We start from the raw sequence: 20,621 nt of genomic DNA, 5'->3' as shown, positions 1-20,621 counted from the left end.
AAGACTTGGAAAAAATGAGAAGATGAGAATGCATGCATTTGTTACTTCAAGGCTGGATTACTGCAACTCATTGTTATCAGGTTGTCCCAAAAAGTCGCTTAAGACTCTTCAGTTGATCCAAAATGCAGCGGCACGTGTATTGACTAGAACAAGGAAACGGGATCATATTACTCCTGTATTAGCTGCACTGCACTGGCTCCCGGTAAAATACAGAATAGAATTCAAAATCCTTCTCCTGACTTACAAATCAATTAATGGTCAGGCTCCAGCATATCTTAAAGATCTCATAGTACCTTATAAACCAACTAGAGCATTGCGCTCCCAGACTGCAGGGTTACTTGTGGTTCCTAGAGTCTCTAAGAGTACAATGGGAGCCAGAGCCTTCAGCTTCAAGCTCCTCTCCAGTGGAACCAGCTTCCAGTTTGTGTTCGGGAGGCAGACACACTCTCCACATTTAAGAGTAGGCTAAAGACTTTCCTTTTTGATAAAGCTTATAGTTAGGGCTGGCTCAGGTTTGCCCTGGATCAGCCCCTAGTTATGCTGCTATAGGCTTAGACTGCCGGGGGACACCTCCCTGCTCTCTTCCTTCTCTTCCTCTCTCCTCCCCTCCCTCTCTCTTCTTCTCCCTCTCTATCTGTATGCATTTATGTAAATGTATGTTACTAACTCACCATCCGGGGTATCATCCCCGGAGTGTCTGTCTCTCATGTGGCAGGTTGCCACTGATAAAGTTTACGTCAGGATCATGAATCGTGACAGCGCCTGCTGACCTGGTCCTGCTGGACACCGGGAAGCCTTATTGACATTTTCCTGGATTCATCCATACTTTCTATTTCTTTTTTTTCCAACACAACATAATTTCTGTCAAATGTTGTATTTGTATTATGTTGTTTATCCTGTACACACGACATCTATTGCACGTCTGTCCGTCCTGGGAGAGGGATCCCTCCTCAGTTGCTCTTCCTGAGGTTTCTTCCATTTTTTCCCCTTTAATTTTGGGGTTTCTTTTAGGAAGTTTTTCCTTGTGCGATGCGAGGGTCTAAGGACAGAGGATGTCGTAACCTGTACAGTCTGTAAAGCACACTGAGACAAATGTATAATTTGTGATATTGGGCTATACAAATAAATTTGATTTGATTTGATTTGAAGAGCTACCACTCTCATGCTATGTTATTATTCTTAGCCAAGCACAGCCACTCTCCTGGTAGCCTGCCAACCTCAAAGTTACGTCAAGTGTCCAGGAAACAGATGGCTATCTCATCTAACTCTTGACAAAAGAGCAAACACGCGCCCAAAATGTTCAAACGCATCAAACAGTTCTTTCAAAAACAATGTCAGCAACAGGTAACAAGTCAGGTAAGGTAAGTTTATACTGTATGTAGGTGGGAGAATGAATGACGGTCGTTGGCAGGTGATTGAAGAACGGTGGGAAGACTACAAATGGCTACTCAAACAATATGAAGATGATGCCATCTCTACCTAATAGTCAGGCTGCAGCTGTAGAGGGGGATGCATGCTCATATGCATATGCAACCACTTTTAATGTTCTCATTCTTAGAAAGACATTCATTGTGTTAACACAGGCCTTTGTGTGTCTGCACTCTGTAAAATCCATGTGTGTGGACTAATAAATGGACCTGCTGAGGAGGACAGTTACATTGTCCCCTTGTTGCCTCTCTGCCAGATAGCCCTGTTAAAATCCACAGTGGAGGCTAAGTGGCAGGGTCATTTGTTACAAACAGCTTTATAGACTGCTGTGAGAACACTTAAACTTTACTCATTCCATGACATAGCCTAGTTTTTAAATAATGTTTCCTCACTAACTGGGAAGATTGCAGCTCTTAAGTGAATTTAAAAGAAATGCACGTACACCTTAAAGGTTAAAGAAGGCTAAGTCACAAGTCGTAAAGAGAAGCTGCACCAAAGACAATCTGTACCCAAATTTGCTCTGTGAATGTTGACCAATCTACCATATAATCTAATAATATAGCTAGCAAGAAGATCCTCTCCTTTACGGATCAATGCACTGCACCATTTATTTATTACACTGAACAATTAGTTATGCATCATTATAAGCAATAAACACAATCAGATCCAGGGTGTCTTGTAGTGAGCAAGCAGCCAGGTAAGAGTTCAGAGTCTTGCTGAAGGACACTGACAGATTCATCAACCACTGCAAGAAATCCTAACCCTAACCCTTACCCTAACCCTAACCCTCACTTTCTGGTTATTGCAGCATTTAATCTCTATAATCATATTTTGCATTCAAATGAAGATTCTAGGCAACGGCTCAGTTTTTTGACATTGGAAGCAATCTGATTACTGTTTGTAGTCCGAGTAGTATTGACCAACCACAATCGAGCAGGCTTTGTTTGAATGCAAACAGTCCTTGTGGAGAGCAAAAGAGGTGGAACGCATTGGCTGTCTATCGTCTGACTAAACTGGCTATTTGTGAATAAATCCGGTCATAAACATCGTCTCTCAACTCCAACTCCTTTCTCGCGTCTCAAGTTGTGAATTTGACTATAAACAATGAGCAGCGCAGAGAAAAAAAGGAAGTCTTTGCCCGGATATCCGCTGGCTACACCAGAACTCCCAAAATATATCCCCCAGAGGCTTATCGTCGTCAGACCAATAGCCGACAGGTTCCCAGATTGCTAACCGCTAGGCACTCCTGTTGTTTGTAGATATCGGCTGCGGTCAGTATAGAGCCCTTAGCTGATCTTCTGTAGAGCATTACTTGACCTGGCTGTTGGGAGAAAGGACAGACGCAAGCTTATCTCCCAGGCTTGACACAGCACTGCACCAGCTGCACTCTGTAATTACCGGCAGTGCAATCAGCAGACTCGTTAATTTCCCCTGACTGACAGCCGCTGACGGCTCAATTGCAGAAAATGCACTGGTACAACTTCATAAGTAAATGGAACTGACGTCCTGAAGCATTCTTCAGCCTGTGAGGCTGCACTCAGAAAAGTACATATTATTATGAACACATGAAGACACACAGTTACAGACAATAATATGAATTCTTCTTACTGCAAAGCTCTTATCTTAAACAACATGTTTAGTGTGCCATGAGAGTTGGTGCTGAGAGGGCCGGCACATGGAAACTCTTTCTGGTTCTGCAGAAGTATTGATTTAAGTGTAAACCATTGTGAAGTGGTCCAAAATAGGCATTCCACCGGCAAAGTAATTGGGGTGAGTGAGCCAGCAGAATTGGCCTGGATAAATAGGTCACTTAAAAAGTTGTTTATGGTGGAGATTTGACATGATGCATGAGAGAACAGGCGGCAAGAGGGTCAAGCTCAAGCCACGGTGTGGCACAGGTGCAACAGCTAAAATAGATAGAAAACACTCAAGTGGAATGATTTATTTAAAAATTTATGAGGCACATATTTTTTGCAGAACCTGGATGCAATATGGGCGCACCTTTTAGAAATGTTTTAGAATCACAATTAATGCTCCAGTATCTACTCACATTAAGGTTATTTCTCTCTTTCACTGTGTGGTAAAAATTTGCTCGCACTGCTGAGCCATCTAGGTTATTCATTTTATTTTCTCTCTTTCACTTTCACCTGGTGTCAGAGTGCTCGTCCGAGGCCTTTCACTGCAGCTATTTCCTGTCCTTCCTTGTACACAATTGAGATACAAAATGAAAAGTAAGCCGCCTCTGGCAGCAAATGAATGGAACGAATGCAAGGTCAGTGAGGAGTGGGAAGCGGGAAGAGCATAGCATGAATACGGTTAGAGTTAGGAATATGATTCCCACCAGAACCACTCAGTGTATTAGAAATGTATGCTATCATGGTACACTTTTTGAGATGCAAATGTAATTGCGATGTAAATGTGACGTGATGTAATAATGTTGATGTTGCTGCGATGTAATAACTGAGTTTGCAGCCATGCTAGCCTGTAAAGGCTGTACACGGAGACTGTGCTAGCTTTGTTTGTGACTAACAGTATCCAACCATTCCACCCTTTGTTTGTAGAACACACAGCTTATCATAATGGATGTTTATCTATAAATGCTGACAGAAATGTTACAGTTACAATAGCAACCGCAAAACCACTGTATGCTGCCTGGATTCCAGTTCTCCCTGCAAATTGCAACAATAAATATGTTTCTCTTTTCTTTCGGTTTTTTTTAAAGTTGTTGAATATACTTGTACAGTCAATTGCACAACATCTCTCTTCGATTTTAGATGGTTTTTTTGTGTTTAACGTTCAAGCTGAACACTAACGCTGCCACTCAGTGGGTGTAACCGCAGTGAAGTCACATGCATAGCCTTTATACAAAAGCTATAATTATCTATAATTAATGGGAATTCCCATGTTATTGCTCATGAATTTTATCTAAATCGGGACAATTGAACTGGTTTATTAATTAGTTAGTTTTAGAGCTGCCAAATCAGAACAAATCAAACACTTCCCGATAAAGCAGCTTTAACGTTACCATCGTAAACTTCTTTCTTACTTATAATGTTGGTATGTCTTTTTTCAACTATGTTTGTTAGTTTGTCATTCTTTGGTACCTTTTTCCCCCAATTCATTTTAACTGAATGTCACAATTCTCCTGAGATGATTGAGAGTTATTCAGATCACCTGTTGCACAGGGTGTGGGGACTGGCTTCTAATTAGGAATTGAGAGCAGCTTGGTGCATTTCACCTTCTGGCCCATCAAAGAGAGGTAGAGAATTACACAGCCTGGGCTTTCTGATCCTTCTCTGACTTAATTCAAACCTCATTTCAGCAGATATTGTCAGCAAGAAACTCTACTCTTTAGGTCCTCTTGAGACTTCTTAGCTGTCTTAACTTTTCTGATTGAGGGTAATTTAGAGCATTCTGAAACCTAGCTGGAGTGAATCTTAAAAAATAAATGTCTTTATTATCAAAGAGGTGTTTGTTATTAAAGAGGCGTTTTCATTGACACTTGTGAGATTTGTTTCTCCAAGTAATTTTTTTTTTGTGTCAGCTGAAATCTAGGGAATCAGTCCCACCCCATCACCGTGGCCGATACTATAGGGAAATACATTTTTCCCCCTTGCTTGCAGTCTTTATGCTAAGCTAAGCTAAGTCTTCTGGTTCAAGCTTTATATTTATTCATCCTATGCGCATCCACTGATTACATCATCACACATCATATCAATGAACAATGCTATATTAAGATTCTAGAACTCTGTCTTTTAACTGTGTGTGTGTGTGTGTGTGTGTGTGTGTGTGGACATTTCTATGCAAATGAAAACTGCAGATGATGAACCAACCACATCATAGCGTTCATCACTGCGAGCTACAGAGGTGACATTTACACCATGACAGGAAATGTGATGAGCTATCAATCTCCCATGCATATACATGCGCACACACTCACACACGCTATGAATAACTGGGACGTACTCAGCTGTCGGGCATATTTGACGCAGGCTACACATTAGTGTGCAGCAGAAGAAAACTTGATCACCTTGAGTAAATCCGCACTGTACTGTTTTCCATCTATTCCAAAGGCGTCCATCTATTTTGTGTTGGAGAGGCTCATCGGTAAAACAGATGCAAATGAAATGAAACCATTTGAACAGCTCTCGAAAAAAATATATAAACCCATTTTATAAAAAGGGGAAATACATTACTGCTGGTTCATCACCTGATATATGAAAAATGTAAAGGAGCTGTTAAAGAGTTATCATTCTGTAAACTAAGACTGAGGTTTTCTCTCCAAAGTTATTTATTTCTTATGATGGGCAAATGTTGTGTCATAAATCACATTGTTTTGGGATATTTTATTTTTGAAATGAATAATGTAATATCTCTCTGTCAAGCTTAAGGCACACTCCTGTTATGAATCATTCTTCTTCCATTCATCAGCACATCACAGGGAGATCCAACCACTATTATGGCCAACAATTAAGTAACTCTGCAGTAATGTGATGATGATTGAATTCTACGCTACACTCTATGAACCACGGGTGAACTAAACAATGTGTTTTACAGGGGTTGTCTTATATTAATTAAAACTACACTAATCAATATTTTTTTAGAATACTTTATTTTCAGATTGTTCTCAGTCCCCTATCCTTCCAATTATATATAAAAAAACAAATTGAAAAAGGTCTGAAGAGACTGTACTAACACTGGATTGTATTTCCTCAAAGAGGCCTTCTGACTGAATGATTCCATGCGTTTGGTGGTGTCAGATATGTGCTTATGTACTTTAGACTAGACTGCACATTTTTCAAAAAGGTGTTGTATCTTTTTTCTAAGACTATATGTGATATTTTCAAGAAAAACTGTTCATTTCCAAAGACCTTCTATCAAGATGGAGAGGGGAATCAGATTTATATGTTACTGCTTTGCAATTCCTTGGCTCTCCATAAATTTTATTTTGGACACTTGTGAAATTCCCAGTAAGGAAACTCAAGATTTAATGGGAAGGGTTAGGGTTCTTTGTACAGTGCAGGAAGGAGCCAAAATACCACATCGGAAACACATTTCTGACCATTCAGATGTGGATTTATGTAATTTATTTTGGGTGAGGTGTAGTATTTTTGTGAACCAGTTTGTACTGGTCATTAACAGTGGCTGAAGTACTGTCTTGACATACAGTAGATCTGACCACAGCTGTTCATCACTTGTTATGTTAAGATCTGATTCCCATCTCGCTTTAGATTTATGCAAACCTGGCTTTTCGGCCCTCATTCAGCAGTCAGGAGTACATTTTAGAAATACATCTGTATACATTTCCCTCACAAAGCAATTTATCCACCTACAGTAAGTAAAAGCAAAGTTCTTCCAGGGCCCAGGTTGGCTCTAAGAAAATATCTTAACTGAAGATAGCAGAAGAACATCTGGCTGAAGAAATCATGTTTCCTCTTCAATTGTTTAAAGGACATGAGAAGTCCCTTGTAAACCATCTTCCAAATGCTGGATTGCTTTTATGATGCCAAGCCTCCAGAATCTTCTTATTTAGAGTCATGGGTATGAGTTAATTTAGTCTCCGAGGTGTTTTTGGTGACAGTCCCATATTCAGTCCAAGATTTTCCATGAGTCTCACACCATATTAGTTCTATTTATAAATATAATCACTGATTACTTTTTCTTTCAGGGAATGCAATCCAATTTGCCACCCTCAAAAAATTATAAAAGCCATCGCATTTGAGCTGCCAAATAATACTTTTTAAAACTAATTAAAGGCTCCCTATTCTATAATCACATGTTAATTTGTCCATTGATACTCTTACAATTCCAAACATCCACCTACGTGGATCATCTTTAATTATATGGAGCAGTGGGACAAAATCAAGTTTGTACACATTTTTAAGGTCCTACAGTTATTCCAATTAAATGAGCTTTCTATTTGATACTCGGTGTAATAACTTGTTTGTGGTATAATTTCACAAGGCAACCTTGTCGGCTCGATCTGCTGAAGGGAAATGCTGTTGAGATCTGTCCATTAGGGGTAACTTTAGCCAGAGGATCATGATAAAGAGTTGGCCAAGACCTTAAACAAATATGGCAACTCAAGCCTGTTGAAGGCCTTTTCCGTATTTAATGGTACGGCTACACTGGGCTCAGTCTTAGATTTTGTAAGGTGGATAATATTAAAGCACCTACATAAATTGTTGTCTGATGAACGTTATATATTAAGCAACTGGTCCGGATTTATTCATTCTGGCAAATATTGGCCAAGCCTATCAGCCAGGACCTTTAGAGATCCATTTATAGTCGGAATTTTAATAATGAAATAGGCCGAAAAATAAAGACCCCTTTAATGGGCCTTTTGTGAATCATGATGATGATGATGGCATTAGATAATGATTTGAGCAGAGTTTGAGCTTTAGATGCTAAATTACTTACATCCATGATGAGAGGGATGAGTAAATCCCTAAATTTTCTATAAAATTTGGAAGGGAAACCATCTTCTGCTGGTGATTTATGAGATTGTAATGAGCCAAAGGCCTTTTCTATTTCTTTCTGACTGAAGGGAAGATCAAGATTATTTTGGTCTTCAAGGCAAAGTTTTGGCAGTTCAATGGTGGACGAATCATTGTTTTATATCAATAAAGGAAAGTATTCATCAATGTACAAGAAGTCGGTCGGTTAGCAGCTCGCCATCTTTGATTTTGGTCCTGGGCGTCCTGTTTTTTTAGAACTAGAAGTGACCCGAAGGTGGAGCAAAGTACAACAAATATTTTTTTAGGCGACCAAAATGTTTAAAATAACTTGCATGAACTGAAAACACATTGTGACAAGGTTAGAGTTCTAAGATGAAAACACAGAGAACACCCAAACCGGACAACACCGTAAGAGCGACAACGTAGCACCACCCTAAAGCCTACTTTGCTTTATGGTCCATTTTACTCTAAACGGGACCATAATATCAAACATCAACATCATGCTTTATTGAAGAAGACTTAAAAACTAGCGATTGAGACCATAAATCGTCGGGAAAATGTTTATTGAGATAATAAATCAAGTGAGAAACTTCTTATAGATTTCTATACAATCTTCTTTTTGCAACCATTGTAGTCATCCCCTGCTGGCTATTCAAGAAAATGCGAGTTTATAGCACTTCTGCATTGGCTTCACTTGTGCAACCTGGAGGTTATCGCTTGGTTTAAAGGGTTGAAGCATATTCTTATTATAAACACAAATTCTATACAAAAACTGAAATATTCTTTCAAAAATCATACTGACTTGATTGGTTAGCCAATTAGATTGCCTATCGATCTATAGAAACATTACTCACGACTTCTTTTCAAAAGAATGCCAATAATTGTTTAGATTGATTTCCTGCTTGAAGAGGATGCTTGAAAGAAGGTCCTTGATCAAAACCTTGCTTTAATATATATTTCAAGGAGCAGAATGTGCATATACTCATTCACCTCCAACAAGCCTGTACAGTATTTGGTGAGCAATGATCCTACTAATACTATAGATTGATTTCTTTCCTTCCAGGCAGCTATTCTTTTCCATTCATTTCAAATGAACTGGCAGAGACGGGAGCTTTCTTGAGGTAGGAAATCAATCACCACAAAGGTCTTAATTTCTTTTGTAATGTCATTTTATCTTAACAAGGTTTCTGTTTCTTCCTGCATTCAAATGCTTGTTGGACACCTAAGACTTGGCACTCATCCGCACAAATAAAAGAGAAAAATAGCTTTCAAATATCACTTGAACGCCCTGAGAAATAAGGTTATAACTGCTTATCACATGATGATTACATTACATCGACACAATAGATGACAAAATATTCACTGGGACAAATTATCTCAAGCTAATTTTGAGTCTCTGCAAAAACAAAGCAAATGCAAAGATGAATTGATTACCCTTTAAAGCATTATACAACTGTCAGCGTAACACTGAGATGTGTGATTTTTAAGCATCCACCCTCAGACTCCCTCTCAGCTTGCAATATGAATAGATAATTACACTGCGTCATTCATCTTTTTGCAGGTTTTGTGATGTGTTTCAGCTCATCCCACATCTCTAACAGTATGTGAGTCAGTGAGGGCAAACACTATGTTGCGCAGAGCCGAAGTGCTCTTTCTTTCTTTTTCTGGTGTTGATTCAGGCCCTCTTAAGTATTTTAACATCTCGCACATTGCCACAAAAGACACAGGAAAGTCCATTTGTCATGTCCCTCACAATACAATTCATTATGGATGGGGCACTGAACACTACAAAAGCAGCAATTCCTTTTAAAGGGTCAGCTTTCCAGTGTTTTCAGAGAAACCAATTTCAGAACATAATTAATCTTCAGGGAGAGATGTTTTGTGCTGGTTGGTAAAGGTGGAACTCTGTCTTCACTGTTGTGGAAAGTAATTCAGAATGGATGATGATTGCTAAACCAAGGACTCTGAGAACTGGCCTTTGCAGTTCATCGTACTTCTAACACATCTGAGGTCAGATAAGAATAGTGTCCTCAGAATAAATAAGATACAAAACACAGGCAACATGGAGATCAAGATTTAAACTGGAGTCGCTTGTGCTTCATTCAACAAGTTCATATTTATGAAAGGAAAATTCAAATACATATTGTATATTACAGATAGAACAAACACCATCCCACACACATACACAGGATTTTACATCCCAATACTGAATTAAAACAGCAGTTGAGATTGATTTATTTTCGAGCGCCTTCCTTGCCAGGTATACCACTGACTTCCTGGCAGCCAGGAGCTCTTTAACTCAACAGCGGGGAAGAAACGTCTCTTAAAGTCAAAGGGGAAGTGGGTGTGTCCAAAAAACATATCCCCTTTGGAAAAATGTATAAATCTGCACAATAGCTGCATTATATTATAGTTATAGTATATGTCCTTACACAAAAAAGAGAGGAGAATTTCAATTTCACTTGAAAATCAACTTTTTCTCACTGGTGCACATACATTTTGTACAGAATGAGTTCCTTTCAGTCTCCAATGTGTACAAATGAAGGGACGGTGCCTTCAGGTGCTGAGCAGTACATTGCAATGCAGAACACATAAGTAGGGAAGAAGAATGTCACCGTCCTGGCCTCTTTGACAAACACTCTCATCACTGGATATTCTCTCATACTCCCACTGATCAATTACCAACACTGCTGAGATCCAGGGTAAGTGCTGGTGCTGCTGCTGCTGTGTGTGTATCTGCCAGGGTAGAGTGTGAATCTGGAGGACATTTTGGATGGCTTTGCACATAAAAAAAACATCTCAAGTTGGGTTTATGTTGTTTTTAAGAGCTAAAATCTCCCTTAGTTTAGGGAATTATTATAATTTATAGGAATATACAAACAGATAATAGCCGATTCAGCTCTTTCATGATTAATGATCTACATAAGAAGCTTGTAAAGGCAATGTGCTCGGCCAAATGCGACCACAGAGATCAGACAGGGCTTGAAGAAACTTGTATGTATGCAAGTGTGTATGTGAGATACGTTGCCAAACAGACAGCAGGACCGAAAGAGAGAGTGTATGATGAGAAAGCATGAAGAGTGAGCAGAGGGAATGTGTGCCTATTCATCTCCATGCTGGGAGCAGGCAGGTACAGAGGTATGGCAGCCTTACAAGGTCAATATTTTACTTTGGCTTGTGCTCGCTAATTAAATTACAGGCAAAGTGCCCCAGGAGAGCACACAAAGAGAGATACCCTGCAAAGCCCCACCACAGCTCTGGAAGCCAAACTATTTGTAGTACGAGTTGAGACGTTGGCGTGTTTAGTCATCGCAACACGGCTGAGTTGAAGCAATTTCAACATTTTCAGGAGATCAGGGGTGTACCGAGGCACAGCGGAGCAGCCAGGTTGGAATTTGAGATAAGAGTTCTTTTAGTGTCCTTCCTGTCCAAATTGAAATAGAAAAATGGGCCAGGAAAGTTCACAGACCTTGAAAAATAATTGTCTTGCGGCTGTGCTTGGTATCTGATCTGACCTTGACCAGCAAGTGTCTCATGCAACAGTAATAGTCTATGCATGTCAACACATGTTTGTCTTCAGAGGGAATATCAAGCTTCAGACATGAGCTGTTGATGAGCCTGACTGATGTAAAATAGTCTCGTTTGTTTATAGCAGGGCCTAAGGGGCAGGGACAGGAAGCACTGACAGCCTGACAGCCTGACCATCACTAATAAGAGGCGCAATGTCACAAATCCACTCACTGTCGAATAATTACAGTTTGAAACCCAGAACAAGTTTGCCATTTTTATTTGAACTGTGATAAAATAAATCAAAACAACAGCAGAATTATGCTAATTACTTTTGACCAAAATATTAAGGTAATCATCCAAAAGGCACACGTTAGAATAAAGCAGCTCTGCCATTGGCTGAGCGCACCAGGAAGTCCATCCGCTGTCACCTGACAGTGACGCAGGCGCTTCCCGAAAGTCAACAGCAACAGCGGAAAAGCTCAACATGGCTCCCAAACTTGAACTTCCAAACGCTGCAGCGATCACCTGCCTCTTATTTCTCTCTCTGATACCCCCGGCGGAGGCTTACGATGCGGGCGACGCTTTAGCCCTGCTTCTGTGCACCATCCTGACCGTGGTGGGGTTCTGCGCCTTCCTCGGCTGGTACGCACGGAGGCGGAACGGACAGCAGTGAGTGCGCCTGTCCTGTCCTGTTCTCATCCACCGCATTAATACCTCTCTGCCTGATCTACTGTGGACCTTATGGCACTATGATTTGTGTCGAAGCGACTGATAAGAAACGTGCCTTACTGGGATTAATGTGTCGAGCGCAAAGAGAACTGCGAAGACAACCACGTGTTGCAGAAGGTGGAGGGAAACATCCAGGAAGTCCAACAAAAAGGAGCCGTTATGTGTTACACTGCTGAGATTGAAAACCAAATACTATTGCCTTCTCTATACATAAGACTTGCTGCAGTTACTGCATATTATCCCAAGGATGCTTTCATTGCTTATATCTTCCATGCTTGGAGTGATCACTGATTTCTTGATGTTCTGATTGACAGCATTGCCATTGTTTAAAGCACAATATCACCAGTGTGGTTACATGAAGAGAATGGAGCTGTTGTTATTTCTGCTGGTAAAATATGTGACAATAGCTCTGAGAATAATAAATTGATGCTCTTCACAACTCCTGTTTGAATGATATTTGAATGATCTGCTGTGTAATCACATTCCCCTACTTATCCAACATTTAGAAAGTGTATGTTATATGGGTTGGACGATATAAAAGGGAGATGGAGATATCCACATTTATTATTTTTAATTAATTATTAAACGTTTAGCTAAATTAACATTGCATTACATGTAGTTTCTGTTTATACAATTTGACATGATCTCTGAATTGTTTAAAGCAAAGTAGTGGTGGAAGAAGTAGCCAGATCCTCTAATTGAGTAAAAGTAACAAAATACTCCATTAAAAGTTAATGTCCTGCATTCCAAACCTTACTTATTAAAAGGTACAGAATTTTACTCAGCACATTTTACATAAAAAGTCAAATGTTCCCCCCTGTGACATTATTAGGTCGTTAATACTGTTGATTCGATATATAAGCAGCATTTTATTTTACTGTTGTTGCTGGAGGTGGACGTGATTTTCAATAATTACAATACAGTTAGGTGTGTCCCAACCTAGGGGTCAGGTCCCTCTTAAGGGTCACAAGATAAATCTGAGATATGATTAATGGGTATTTAAAGACGATTTATTTATTATATTTTATTATATAAGACCAACATTTCTAATTTTAGCATTTTGTGCAAATTATCGAATAATTTATCTGGTGCCTTAAAAATTGTACTTAAGTAAATAATTCATTTGTTTTACCATTACACCAAATATAATATGCTTTAAACTTTTAAAAAAACAAAATATTTTTCTTGTGTAGAAAACAAATAAGTGATCATTAGAGAATATTGGAAATGCAGAAAATCGTTCAGGCCTTCTCTTTACTCACCATTGTCTGGATGGCAGTAGCCTAATGGTAAAATGAATCATTCGGTCTCGACTGTAGCTTCTGCTAATAGCCCAGTGTCAACTTTATGTGACTGTGCATTTATTATCAATAAGTAGGTCACTGATGTCTGATATTTGGGGATTACATTGGGATTGAAAATGAGCTGACTGCAGATATTGGCTCTCAGTAGAATTATTTTTTAAAACATATGTATATAATAATATATAATGTAATGTGTACATTGTCCCCTGTTATGCTGAAGTTGTCACACAGCAGTGGCACACTTCCTTCATGTATGATCATAAAGAAATCATGCTTTATAGCCAAAAAACAATGTTTCAGTGTATGTACATGTGGCTGGTTGAATCGTTGTTCACTTGCTATGCTGCTCATGATGACATCACGGCTCTCCATAAATGGATAAGAAATCAAATCCTATGAATTTATCATGGTGCCCGGGCAGAATGAACAACAGTGTGCAAAGTGCTTGTCAATTATGCATGTACAGTACAGGGGAAGTCATTCTACCTTGAGGTGACTAGGCTGCCTGATTTAACCCCTTCGGTAGACATTTTGGAGTCTAAAACATGTATGAGCATGATCACAGGCAGACAGAGAGCTAATGTTTACAAGTATGATACTATAGAATAATACATGTTAAGGACAGAAAAACATGTCAAACACTATAAAAAAGAAAAAAAAGAGATATGATCAGACTGAACCTCGTTTCGTTTTTATATAATTTAGTTTTAAATCAGGAGAATTAAAAAGGTGTCTTTTATCCAAGTGTAAAACTGTCAGTAAAATAGTAATCCCTAACTCTACACGTTACCTTACACGTTACTGGGGGAGACAATGAGTACTGCTGTAACGCGTTATCGGCCAGCAGCGGCCCTGTTGAGCAGATGTTGCCGTGAGAGAGAGGGGAGCTGCTACTGCTGCTGCTGCAACAAGAGACAAGACGCGTCTTGGATCACAAATAGGGATGCAGGGCGCATGCGCACTGGGCTCCGTTTACTGTAGGATATTCACCGTGAAGGAAAAAAAGGGGGCAGGCAACAAACCAGGCTTTTTAAAAACAGCAAAAGCCCACTCGTGCAATGTAAATAACCGGCAGGAGGGGAACGAAATAGGATTTTCAACAGGTAGGATTTTGATTGATCTTGTGATCGGCTGTCTGTCTCTCTCTCTTTTTCTCGCGCTCTCTCTCTTTTTTTTTTTTTTTTTTTGGCCTTGTCTTGTGTGGTGGCTGCGATTCTGGGAAATTCATAGCGCGGACTTGAAAATTATTCCAGTGTAATGGACGTACGGATCCGGTTATGCTTTATCCTGCCGATTGGGACGCAAGGACGATGAATTTAACCTGCTGTGTTTTTTCACTGAAATCTGTCGGATTGAAACGCGCGTAGAACACTCGACTGGCAATCGGAGGACGCATTTAAACGCGCAAGTAAGTAAGTAGATATTATTACCAGCAGGCTTGTTATTGTCGCTTCCAACCATCCTTTTCAATCCACCCTGACTGGTAATCACACCCGCGCACTAACAAGCCAAACGATGTCGAAATGCGGCTTTAGTGTCAGTATTACACAGTATAAACTACTCTTCGTTATTACTAATATAAAAGATGATCTAGACAAATATACTGGCTCAATAGACGCCCTAATGAGAACACTGCTTACTAGCGTGAGACCTGTAATCCAGTTAACCTTTAATCAGACAAAACACGAATGCTTTATTATGTATGCACCCACCGTCGATTTTCCACAATGCACGAAGGCAGGGCGAGTTTATTCGAGGCACCCGCCGCTTTAGAGAGCCGTCCTCTGTTCTGCAGGGTGTAGGGTGTGATCAAGCAGAGCTTATTTTGGACTGCATTTCTCTTAATGTTTCACCGTGCGCTGAAAATGTCCCAAAAAATCTATCCAAAACGAGCCTTTTATGTGTGTCTGATACGTTTCTTTCCGAGCAGTTAAAATGCGTCGTTTCTTAATGAAGGCTGGGCTGTGCTTTATGCGATCTTTTGTTCAGGAAATTCCAAAGCCACTAGAAATATTTGTAACATATTAATGCTAGTCTAATCAAGCTCCATCACTGTCTGTCTCTGTGTGTTTGACAAAGTACTCCAGCTGAGGCAGAGCTCTGCACTGTGTCACTCTAAATGTTGAAATATAAATCAAATAAATAAATAAATGGGACGCATAGGGGAAATTATTGCTTATCATATTGTGTAAGTGCAGTTGAAAATAATGCACCCATTGTATGGGACTGAATGCTGATGGGTGAATAATATTTTTTCAGGGATTTTTTTGTATTTTTTTTTAGGTGTGATGAGACAAAGGAACAAAGGATGCCGTAGAGGAGAGGTTGCCTATATGCCTGGAAACCTCTTCAAAGCACACCGCCAAATGGATCTAACGCCTCCCCCTGCCACCTCTAGATCATGATACTTGGCTGAAGCTATTCCGCTATCTTTATGATCCCTCCTCCATCTATGGCGAACTATAGCCATGCAGGGGACCACACCATCTTGCAGAATGTCTCTCCTCTCGCCACGTTCCTCAAACTGACCTCTCTGGGTTTCATCATTGGAGTCGGTGTGGTTGGAAACCTCCTGATCTCCATCCTGCTGGTCAAAGACAAGAGCTTGCATCGAGCGCCCTACTATTTCCTGCTGGACCTGTGCGCCTCTGACATCCTGCGCTCCGCCATCTGCTTCCCCTTTGTCTTCACCTCAGTCAAGAATGGATCTGCCTGGACCTATGGCACGCTGACCTGCAAAGTGATCGCCTTCCTGGGTGTGCTCTCCTGTTTCCATACGGCGTTTATGCTATTCTGTGTCAGCGTCACACGCTACCTGGCCATCGCACACCACCGTTTCTACACCAAGAGGCTGACCTTCTGGACCTGTCTAGCTGTCATCTGCATGGTGTGGACGTTGTCAGTGGCTATGGCGTTCCCGCCGGTACTAGACGTAGGGACGTACTCTTTTATCCGGGAGGAGGACCAGTGCACATTCCAGCACCGTTCCTTCAGGGCGAATGATTCGCTGGGCTTCATGCTCCTGCTGGCGCTCATCCTCCTGGCCACACAGCTGGTTTACCTCAAGCTCATCTTCTTCGTCCACGACCGTCGAAAGATGAAGCCTGTCCAGTTTGTGCCTGCTGTCAGCCAGAACTGGACCTTCCACGGGCCAGGCGCCAGCGGGCAGGCGGCGGCCAACTGGCTGGCCGGATTCGGTCGAGGCCCTACCCCGCCTACCCTGCTGGGCATCCGGCAGAACAGCAACGCAGCGGGCCGCAGACGTCTACTGGTATTGGATGAATTCAAAACAGAGAAGAGGATTAGTAGGATGTTCTACATCATGACGTTTTTCTTCCTGGCACTGTGGGGGCCCTATCTGGTCGCCTGCTACTGGCGGGTGTTTGCAAGGGGCCCTGTAGTCCCCGGGGGCTACCTGACAGCAGCCGTGTGGATGAGCTTTGCCCAGGCTGGGGTCAATCCCTTCATCTGCATCTTCTCCAACAGGGAGCTCCGGCGCTGCTTCAGCACCACACTCCTCTACTGCAGAAAATCCAGGTTACCAAGGGAACCCTACTGCGTTATATGAAGGTTTTGCTGTTTTTTCTCATCTATGTCTCTATTTCCCTGATTGATCTTGATATGGGCTTGTTCCCATTGTACAGCGCACTCTCTCTTCTATCTCTCTTCTCTTCATCCTCCAGTTTTTCCTCCTGTTCCTCCTTCTCCTAACCCTTGTTTTCAGAGGTAGAAGGTGGACTGCCAACCACGAGGCTCTGGCGGGGTGACTGAATATGAAACGTATCAAACATGGAGGCTGAAGGGAATGGGAATACGCAGGAGGTCTGGATCCCCTCCTGTGTTTATGTTCTAGTAAACAGACATTGTGGAAGGCCATGCCAATGCAGAGATGCAAAAAGTTGAAAAAAAGAAAAAAGAATTGACAAAACACTAAAAACAAACCCTCTTGCTTTGGATATTTTGAAGATGCGTTATTCTGTGAGGTGTGAAATACATAAATATGAAAAGAAAAAGAAAAAAAGAACAAAAAACAAAGAAATGATACCTCTCAAGGAATCACTGGAAATGTTTTACATTTTAAGAGTTGCACTAAAAAGAAGATGTAAAGATGCTTTTTTTTGGTCAACGGTTGCCAGATGCATTGCAAGGACAACTTTTTCTTTTTTTTCCAAACTAAACAGTGAATGCTTTAATTTGCAACAGACTACACAATCGCTGTAAGTAAAGCAAAACTTGGTGACTGTTGGAATACACCATCACAAGAGGATAAAATGGTTTTAATGTAAGTGATATCTTTTTTCATTTACTGGGCGGGGGCTTAACGATGGGGATTTACAATGTGTGGTTTTGAAGTTGCAACTTAAAACTATAAATGATTTCTTGTAGTTTTACGATCCATATGTCCCTAGTGTCCGGCATTGTTCTTTTCTTATCACGTTTTACAAAAAAAAAGATGAAAAAAAGATGAAATGGCGTTTGGATTTTGAAAAAAAAAGTTGCTTTTAAGAACAAACGTGTGCTTAAAAAAGACATTGAAGAAATAGTTAAATGTTTCATCATATCCATGTACCTAAACACTATCATATTGTTACAGTATTGCTGATGCCACTCCGGGTGTTCTTGCCTTAATGGTTATGATATTGTCATGTTTCTTGGTTGTTGGGTTATTTTATTTATTTCATTCACTCCTAAAAAGTTGTTTTTTAGATGCAAGGGGAGGTTTTTTAAAATTTATTTTTCACATCAATGTGAAGTGCATGTCCATTTTAAAAAGCTGGTCCACTCCCATGAGCATCACAGGCCATACACTGAGCAGCCCATTTTTATTCTGCAATGGTTTGCTACACCCCACAGAGTGCTCAGAGCACAGGGAGTGTGTGTGTGTGCGTGCGTGTGTGTCAGTGGGTGCATGTGTGTGTGTTTCAGGGCGTGTTTGCTGCGTGGATCAGACAACAGTCACTTCAAGACCAGAGCCTTAGTATGAAATCTTGCACAATTTGTAAAAAATGTAACAAAAAAAAAAAATAAGACATTTAAGGCACACCGTCTTGTTTCTACTTTCCCTACATTTGCTCTCTACTGATTGTTTTCAATGACTTACTTTTTTCTCTTGTGGCCATTTTAATATTTATTATGTATTCTTTTTTTGTATATTATAGATAGATGTGTGTGTAAGTATGTGAGTCTTTCATTTTGAAGTCCCGAATGTGAGTACAGTTTCAGTTAGGATTGCATTTGCTGAAAGTTAACTGTGTAATCTGTTGCTTTTTGAAAATAAAAAGTTTCCATTTTACAAAATTTGTTTTTATCCCTCTCATTGGGTGGAGGTCATACTGTGTGGCTATGCTAACATCTGGAAAACACCTGCAAAACCCCTGAGAATAGGTGCAGTCATGGTAGTGACTAATGTGATTCCCCTGCAGGTCAAAGATTTACCAATTTAGCTCTGAAATGTCATCTCCCCTGAATTACAACAAAACTCAAAGGGGTCAAATCATTACAATGTGATTGCTACATATTTTAAAGCCACTGCTGAAATATTATAATGTCCATATGTAGTATTTAAATGACTAATGGAGGTTGGTATTTCAACAAGGATTTTCTATGTGTCATTTATGTTAACAGTCTCTTTTATATGAAAAAGTGATAAAATATTTAATTGCCTCTTCTTTGAAACACAATCTTTTCTGTCATTTGAGTCCTTGGAACAGCTTGTCAAAACAGAATATATTCGAAACCTTGTCATTGAATGTGAAGTGTGTTTGACATTTCATGGGGATAATCTCCATGAATAGGCATATATCCTATATCCAGTTTTTTTATTCTGTATTCTGTGTTAAAGGGGAATACCACTGAATTGCAGATGTAATATATGCGACTCCCATATGGAATAATGGCGAACCGCTCTGGATTAATGAATACCTTTGCCTTGAGCCCTGTAGCCAGAAATGACACAGTGGTTCGTCCCATTCGTACGTTTTTAAGGTCACATTGATGTGCAGCCGCACTGAAAAAAGAATCGAGAAAATATAGAAATGAGAACAAATGAAGTCAATTTTCTCAAATTCACATTAATTTTTCATCAGTAATAAATACATTTAACTAAAAACATATAAGAAAAGTTTTTCCTCATACCTTCCCATGCAAGGATTCATCCGCTTACTCAAGGATAAACTTTCATTCTTCTGTTAAAATAAAAAGTGGAATGTAAAGTAATTAGAGCCCCACTTGTTGAACAACATTAGAGTTTAAAAGCGCTGCTAATAAACGCCACAAGGCCACGGCATGCTTATTCTTAAATTGAGTGGTATTTCTCAGTAAGAGACTGTGATTACAGTACACTGTGTGAAAGCTAATATGTGCATCTGCAAGAGTAGAGTGTGAATTGAATACTTGTAACTGCCAGTTTTGTATGATTCAGACCTAATATTTTAACCAAAAATGTTTTCAATTGTGCTATGTTATCCCACCCAAAAATGTTTTTTATTGAATAAGTAATGACTTGAGCCGAGGAGTCTTAAAACACAAAATATGATGCTGAAACGTCTTGTAAACACTCCAGGTGATGTCGTGCAGGTTCCGCTGATGAGAAAGATCTGCTATGGATCCATTTTCATTACGACGTTGGCAATTACTGTTTTATTTTGGACATTGATCATCCCAATTTGGACCCAGAAGAGCCAATTCAGATGTTGTGATAAACATTGAAATTTAAGTAATCTTTAAATATCAAGAAGTTCTCACGTCCGGTTTTACAAACTGTCTTTTTCTTGCTTTTTGTCCGTTATGCTGTCATGAAACATGTTCAATGCTTCTCGAGATTGATAAGCGAGGCGGTTGATGATGACATTTTGTGGGATTTAATATTTAAACTGGGGCTGAAACTGTGATACTTGAGGCTGGAGCAAGAATTAATATCTCACTTATGTATATTTTAGCCTCAATCAGCATATGCAAATCACAAACTGTGTCACTTTTGAGCACTGGCCCATTTCCTTGCATGTTCATTTGAGTGCTCCAGTAATTCTGTTTCTCTTCACGTCTGAGGGAAGATGACAGGCAGAGGTGGTCGGCTTAAAAGCGGTTCATTCTGGCAGACAAGCTCTCGCATTGAACTCTTTTTCCCATAGAGGTAACGTGTCTCCTGAGGAACATCGAGAAGCATATTGTTCATAATTAAAGCGATTAGGAA

The 20,621-nt window shown here is 40.1% G+C and overlaps 2 protein-coding genes across 5 annotated transcripts; both read left to right on the top strand.

Annotated features, from left to right (window-relative positions):
• Positions 1–11,795: 11,795 nt before the first annotated feature.
• On the top strand, positions 11,796–12,423 carry LOC115028420 (small integral membrane protein 30). Its single transcript, XM_029462209.1, has one exon. It carries the CDS (start codon positions 11,881–11,883, stop codon positions 12,067–12,069), a length of 189 nt encoding a protein of 62 aa, XP_029318069.1. The 5' UTR covers positions 11,796–11,880; the 3' UTR covers positions 12,070–12,423.
• Positions 12,424–14,400: 1,977 nt separating this feature from the next.
• Positions 14,401–18,704, top strand: gpr85 (G protein-coupled receptor 85). 4 transcript variants are annotated; one of them, XM_029462489.1, is made up of 2 exons: positions 14,401–14,532; positions 15,713–18,704. In XM_029462489.1, the coding sequence occupies exon 2, from the start codon at positions 15,864–15,866 to the stop codon at positions 16,995–16,997; it is 1,134 nt and encodes a 377-aa protein (XP_029318349.1). In that variant the 5' UTR covers positions 14,401–14,532; positions 15,713–15,863; the 3' UTR covers positions 16,998–18,704. The 4 variants fall into 4 exon arrangements, with proteins under 4 accessions (XP_029318349.1, XP_029318353.1, XP_029318350.1 ...); XM_029462493.1 differs by having other exon boundaries at positions 14,428–14,532; positions 15,689–18,704; XM_029462490.1 differs by lacking the exon at positions 14,401–14,532 and adding an exon at positions 14,614–14,837.
• Positions 18,705–20,621: the final 1,917 nt, after the last annotated feature.

The sequence above is a fragment of the Cottoperca gobio genome, chromosome 23 (assembly GCF_900634415.1).
Source record: "Cottoperca gobio chromosome 23, fCotGob3.1, whole genome shotgun sequence".
Classification (NCBI taxonomy): domain Eukaryota; kingdom Metazoa; phylum Chordata; class Actinopteri; order Perciformes; family Bovichtidae; genus Cottoperca; species Cottoperca gobio.
The sequence above is the reverse complement of the archived record's forward strand: the minus strand, read 5'-3'. Positions and strand labels throughout refer to the sequence as shown.

Excerpts from the sequence above, each read along its gene's own strand:
- LOC115028420 (XM_029462209.1), top strand. The coding sequence starts at position 11,881 with ATGGCTCCCAAACTTGAACTTCCAAACGCTGCAGCGATCACCTGCCTC.
- gpr85 (XM_029462489.1), top strand. The coding sequence starts at position 15,864 with ATGATCCCTCCTCCATCTATGGCGAACTATAGCCATGCAGGGGACCAC.